This window comes from Pseudochaenichthys georgianus, chromosome 4 (assembly GCF_902827115.2).
Source record: "Pseudochaenichthys georgianus chromosome 4, fPseGeo1.2, whole genome shotgun sequence".
Lineage (NCBI taxonomy): Eukaryota > Metazoa > Chordata > Actinopteri > Perciformes > Channichthyidae > Pseudochaenichthys > Pseudochaenichthys georgianus.
Genome location: NC_047506.1, coordinates 29,283,440 through 29,290,283, shown reverse-complemented (window position 1 = coordinate 29,290,283; position 6,844 = coordinate 29,283,440). Strand labels below are relative to the sequence as shown.

Here is a 6,844-nt window from a genome sequence, read left to right as displayed (position 1 = left end):
CCGTCCGCCCATCAGCACCCATAGTCGGCCTTCCTCACAGCAGCAGCACCCAACCTCCATGGAGGATTTTGCTCGTGCCCCTGGCTACACTTAAAGGGGGTCTACTTTGCGGTGCTTTACCGTCCGCCCATCAGCACCCATAGTCGGCCTTCCTCACAGCAGCAGCACCCAACCTCCATGGAGGATTTTGCTCGTGCCCCTGGCTACACTTAAAGGGGGTCTACTTTGCGGTGCTTTACCGTCCGCCCATCAGCACCCATAGTCTGCCTTCCTCACAGCAGCAGCACCCAACCTCCATGGAGGATGTTGCTCGTGCCCCTGGCTACACTTAAAGGGGGTCTACTTTGCGGTGCTTTACCGTCCGCCCATCAGCACCCATAGTCGGCCTTCCTCACAGCAGCAGCACCCAACCTCCATGGAGGATTTTGCTCGTGCCCCTGGCTACACTTAAAGGGGGTCTACTTTGCGGTGCTTTACCGTCCGCCCATCAGCACCCATAGTCGGCCTTCCTCACAGCAGCAGCACCCAACCTCCATGGAGGATTTTGCTCGTGCCCCTGGCTACACTTAAAGGGGGTCTACTTTGCGGTGCTTTACCGTCCGCCCATCAGCACCCATAGTCGGCCTTCCTCACAGCAGCAGCACCCAACCTCCATGGAGGATGTTGCTCGTGCCCCTGGCTACACTTAAAGGGGGTCTACTTTGCGGTGCTTTACCGTCCGCCCATCAGCACCCATAGTCGGCCTTCCTCACAGCAGCAGCACCCAACCTCCATGGAGGATTTTGCTCGTGCCCCTGGCTACACTTAAAGGGGGTCTACTTTGCGGTGCTTTACCGTCCGCCCATCAGCACCCATAGTCGGCCTTCTTCACAGCAGCAGCACCCAACCTCCATGGAGGATTTTGCTCGTGCCCCTGGCTACACTTAAAGGGGGTCTACTTTGCGGTGCTTTGCCGTCCGCCCATCGGCACCCATAGTCGGCCTTCTTCACAGCAGCAGCACCCAACCTCCATGGAGGATTTTGCTCGTGCCCCTGGCTACACTTAAAGGGGGTCTACTTTGCGGTGCTTTGCCGTCCGCCCATCGGCACCCATAGTCGGCCTTCTTCACAGCAGCAGCACCCAACCTCCATGGAGGATTTTGCTCGTGCCCCTGGCTACACTTAAAGGGGGTCTACTTTGCGGTGCTTTGCCGTCCGCCCATCGGCACCCATAGTCGGCCTTCTTCACAGCACCACCTGCCCTGCTGGAGGTTCACACTTTAACTTTTTTTACCCTCTTCTACCTTACAAATCATCCCACACTTGAGCACTCCTCACTCGGACTAAACACCTACATGCTACCACCAGAACCAGAATATCGTGCCCCTGGGGATCTTAAAAGAAGAAAACCCATAGTGGGATTAAAAACAGAACACTTAGTAATTTTAACAAACTTTATTTACAGTAATATTGACAGTAATAAATAAATTCAAACAGGATATAACGTATTTACAAGGGGACTGATTACAACAACACACTGCATATTTACAAGTTGATCACTGGCAACAGTGGGTGAAGTTGGGGCAGAGTATGGCACCCTCTCTTCACCCATGTCTGAGGGGTTGTGTTCGGCCAGTGACTGGTCCCTCTTCGGGACATGTCTTGGTAGGGAGTCTTGGTAGGGAGCCGGGCTGTGCTCCTCTCCAGAGTTGTCACTGTCGATGTCAATACCCGCAAAAGTGTCTTCATTTCCCGCTGCTGCTGCTGCTGTCGATGCCGCCGCCGCTGCTTGAAGTGACTGTGTGAAGAGCAACCGAATGTCCGCAGCCTCCTTCAAAGAAGGATTATTCGCGTAAAATTTGTCCGCAGTTGCAGTGTTGTGACACATGAAATCACTCACTCTTTGGCGGTTGCCTTTGTCTTGAAACCTCTTCGCATTATCGGCGTGGACTGTGCGGAGGTCGGTGAAGTTAATGGGACTGCGGAGCCCCACAGTCAGCCCATGCCAACCTCAGGGAGTAGGCAAGCTTCCTGAACGGGTTCTTCCCCTCTGTGTACAGAAAGTAACGGCTCTGGGTGCAGGTCAGCGTACCCTTAATTTCCAGCCACCTCTTCATCCATCCAAATTCTTCTACGGTGAGGTACAGCTGCGCCTCCCCGAACGCGTTGGCCGTCTTGTGGTTACTTACCTGTTATGACAGAGATAGAGAGTGTCAATACAATGTCAATCATGCATATAACTGCCAGAATAAATACATTGATTAATAGCACTCACATGAACCAGGTAGCCGAAGGCAGTGCCAGTTGTATCCGCCTTTCGGACCTCGGCGTTGGTCATGTTGGAGTAGACCCCCGGACGGTGGCCATAAATGCAGCTCCAATGAAGAGTCATATACCCATAGAGCAGTGTCCGGGTCGCGGTAGTCGGATTGCTGGCCATCACATCCAGGAGCTGAGGGATGCGAGTGGTGGTCGAAGTCAAGCATGTCATTAGGTCGTTGTGGCTCGGCAGACCTTCCATCTTGTCACGCTTCACTTGCATCTGGTGGATAAGTACTTTTCTCTTCAGGGACTTCAGGATGGCAACTACTTCCCGTTTGATTAAAATCATGTCCGTTTGGCTGAGCCTGCTCCCCTTGCACGGTGTGTCGGCCATGTACTTGAGAAAGTGTGATATATTCTTGATGTAGAAGTCGGAGGTCGTGACCTGAAGGCTTGACTTCATCAGGCTCCGGGACCACCCGCGTATCCTCTTGAGATCCCTCAAAAAGAGCCAGTCAGACAGGCGATTGAAACCGTGTGCCATGAAACTGAGGAACGACTTCACTCTGCTTAGTTTGGAGACTGTGTTTTCCTGGAGCCTCACTGGTGGGTCGATACCTGCATAATGCTCCCGGTATCCTTGCAGATACTCCTCTGTGAAATATAAACAGTACTTTAATGACAACACATGATGTGTTACAGAAACTGCATGTGTCACATAGCCAAAACACTTACCCATGATCCGTGGGAATGTTATGTCCCGCATTATATTTCCCCGGCCCCTGCCCCGGAACCAGGGGGAATTTATGGGAGGGGAGGTTGACGAGGCCTCGGTATGGATGGATGCAGGCTCTGAGGAGCTGGGTGAATGGGTGTGAGAGCCAGTGGGGGACTTGCTGCAGGCGGGAATGGGAGACGTGCTGCAGGCGGGAATGGGAGACGTGCTGCAGGCAGGAATGGGAGACTTGCTGCAGGAGGGACCTTTCGACTTGGACAGCCTCGTTGGTGTCGACTCTGGTCGGGGTCGTTTCTTCAGAATGACCCGCTCTCGTTCCTCCCCATCGAACGCGGGCATGTCCCCGGCCCGCTGATCCATCCTCTGTCGCTTGTCCTTTATCCTCTGCTGCAACTTGCAGCGCAGGGATTTCACCTCAGCAGCATATATGTCCCGCTGAGCCCTCACTGCGTTAGCCTCCAGCCTCCATTCTTTGCAGTCCGGGTTGTCACATTCATTCACCGGGGACAAGGGTGGAGGTTGTGACAGTATATCGTCGTCTGCCACCGTGTCAACAGCCCAAGCGGTAATCATTTCTATTGTGGGGTTTGTCATTCGGAGTTCATAAAGCTCCTTCTTGGCCACTGTCATTTTCATTTGATTTTGAACCACATGTAGTTCCTCCCGGGCCAGCTCAACATGGTCTCTGGCCAAGTGGCGATCCAGCCTTGTGCCGTGGTACTCGCATCCCAGAATGGTACAGGGATGGAGCCTAATGTTGGTCCGTCCGTTGGCCAACAACAGCAGAATTTTTCTTTCATCCAAGTTACGCACACCATGGTTCCTCTGTAGGTGCTTGCTCAGGGCACGGTAGGAGCTATTGCAGATCGGACAACGGACCGCCATCCGACCTGTATTCTTGAGCATTTCGGTACCGGAAAATGTCACCAGAATCGTGGGTAAAAAAGAAGGAAGCGTGAAAAGACTCACGAAAGACGCACTCAGCTTATTTTCAAATCTGTGTTTGTTTTCATTTGCATCATGGTGCGGTGTCCCATTTAGGCACTCGTTAGGCGGGCAGAGATCCCTGTAATCTCCCCTCACGTTCCTCCAGAGTCTGATTCTCCCAAAGGATACCCGACAGTTTCGGGTACGACCCAGAGGGCGCACGGTGGACGGCCAGGGCGAGGCCGCCACACCGCGCTGGAGTCAGGGTCCCGGTGAGGCGCAGGACGGAGCACCCGGCAGTAGCCTCCAGCAGACCCCCGCGCGGTTCCCTCGTCCCTCAGAAGAGGTGGAGAGGCGGAGGGGTGGGTCTTTTCATCTGCTGGCGGGTTGCCGGGATAACAGTATCCTCCGGGGAGGCATTGAACCCTTCTCAACTGCCCCCCGGAGGAGGCAGGGGAGTCAGGTACCCAGAGGGTGGACGGCCAGGGCGAGGCCGCCACAACCAGAGAACCAGAAAAAAGGGGTGAAATGGGAAAAAAGTACCCCAAAATAGTGTTCCATAAGGCGGGTAGAGTCCCCTGACAACTCCCCATACCTTTCTCCAGGGTGGGAACAAGTTTAAGTCAACTTTTGGAAGAACCAGAGAAAAGGGTGAAAATGGATAAAGTGTATCCGAAAATAGTGTTCCAAAAGGCAGGTAGAGTCCCCTGACAACTCCCCATACCTTTCTCCAGGGTGGGAACAAGTTTAAGTCAACTTTTGGAAGAACCAGAGAAAAGGGTGAAAATGGATAAATTGTATCCGAAAATAGTGTTCCAAAAGGCAGGTAGAGTCCCCTGACAACTCCCCATACCTTTCTCCAGGGTGGGAACAAGTTTAAGTCAACTTTTGGAAGAACCAGAGAAAAGGGTGAAAATGGATAAATTGTATCCGAAAATAGTGTTCCAAAAGGCAGGTAGAGTCCCCTGACAACTCCCCATACCTTTATCCAGGGTGGGAAAAAGTTAAGTCAACTTTTGGAAGAACCAGAGAAAAGGGTGAAAATGGATAAATTGTATCCGAAAATAGTGTTCCAAAAGGCAGGTAGAGTCCCCTGACAACTCCCCCTACCTTTCTCCAGAGTCGGAAAAAGTATAAGTTAACTTTTGGAAGAACCAGAGAAAAGGGTGAAAATGGATAAATTGTATCCGAAAATAGTGTTCCAAAAGGCAGGTAGAGTCCCCTGACAACTCCCCCTACCTTTCTCCAGAGTCGGAAAAAGTATAAGTTAACTTTTTGGAAGAACCATAAAAAGGGGTGAAAATGGATAAAATGTATCCCAAAATAGTGCCTCTTGAGGCGGGTAGAGTCCCCTGACAACTCCCCTTGCATTCCTCCAGACACCAGTTTGAAAACTTAAAGTTTTGTGAGAACCATGATTGGGGGTCCTCCAGGCAACAATTTCATCCGATCCAAAGTGCTCATGAGGCGGATACATTCCTCCATGATTTCCCCATCATGTGAAAATAGCTCGTTTTTTTCTAAGTGCTCTCAAAAACCGGGTTTCCGATTTCGTGCAGATGGTAGCTTGGAAAAGATGAATAAAAATTTTGGACGGAGGAGGGGAGCTCTCGTTTCCCCTCTCCGTTGTAAATTGCAACGGGGGAGTGCAAAAGTCTCCGGGGCTTCGTTCCGAAGCGCCGAAGACTTGACCCCCTCCCCCGTTGGCACTTAGCCGTTTTTCAAGAATTTTCAAAAACTTCATTTTTGATTATTTTAACATATAATTGACCGTTTTCTTTACTTTTTTTTGCTTTCCACGGGTGGAGGCGCATGGCAGGCCGCATATGAGCTTCCAAATTCGGCCTGGAACGTCCGGGAATTATGGGTTAAGCTCCATATACTGACGACTCCCATTAAAAGTGATTGAAATGTACAGGAATCTGTCCATTTCAATCACATTTGACGACGCATGCAGGGTGACCCTGGCTACACTTAAAGGGGGTCTACTTTGCGGTGCTTTACCGTCCGCCCATCAGCACCCATAGTCGGCCTTCCTCACAGCAGCAGCACCCAACCTCCATGGAGGATTTTGCTCGTGCCCCTGGCTACACTTAAAGGGGGTATACTTTGCGGTGCTTTACCGTCCACCCATCAGCACCCATAGTCGGCCTTCTTCACAGCAGCAGCACCCAACCTCCATGGAGGATGTTTCTCGTGCCCCTGGCTACACTTAAAGGGGGTATACTTTGCGGTGCTTTACCGTCCGCCCATCAGCACCCATAGTCGGCCTTATTCACAGCAGCAACACCCAACCTCCATGGAGGATGTTTCTCGTGCCCCTGGCTACACTTAAAGGGGGTATACTTTGCGGTGCTTTACCGTCCGCCCATCAGCACCCATAGTCGGCCTTATTCACAGCAGCAACACCCAACCTCCAGTGGAGGATGTTATCATGCCCCTGGCAACACTGGTAAACACTGGTAACATATGTCTAGCCGCTGACAGGAACTTGACATCGGAACTTGACATCGCATTTCCATTGAGCGGACTCCCGTACATGGGAAGGGCAAGTCCCACGGTACCTCCGTTCATAAGGCTGACATTTGCCTTACACTTAAAGGGGGTCTACTTTGCGGTGCTTTACCGTCCGCCCATCGGCACCCATAGTCGGCCTTATTCACAGCAGCAACACCCAACCTCCAGTGGAGGATGTTATCATGCCCCTGGCAACACTGGTAAACACTGGTAACATATGTCTAGCCGCTGACAGGAACTTGACATCGGAACTTGACATCGCATTTCCATTGAGCGGACTCCCGTACATGGGAAGGGCAAGTCCCACGGTACCTCCGTTCATAAGGCTGACATTTGCCTTACTCTGGTTAGTACACGAGCCGCAGCATTTTGAATCAGCTGAAGCGACTTGACTGACTTGTTGGTACTGCCTGATAATAAAGA

General features: G+C 51.8%; 1 protein-coding gene across 1 annotated transcript; it reads right to left on the bottom strand.

Annotated features, from left to right (window-relative positions):
* Window positions 1-1,387: 1,387 nt before the first annotated feature.
* LOC139433776 (uncharacterized) lies at window positions 1,388-3,872 on the bottom strand. Its single transcript, XM_071202998.1, has 3 exons — window positions 2,977-3,872; window positions 2,255-2,895; window positions 1,388-2,168 (listed from the first exon to the last, which is right to left on the bottom strand). The coding sequence occupies exons 1-3, from the start codon at window positions 3,860-3,862 to the stop codon at window positions 1,950-1,952; spliced, it is 1,746 nt and encodes a 581-aa protein (XP_071059099.1). The 5' UTR covers window positions 3,863-3,872; the 3' UTR covers window positions 1,388-1,949.
* Between the last annotated feature and the right edge of the window lie 2,972 nt (window positions 3,873-6,844).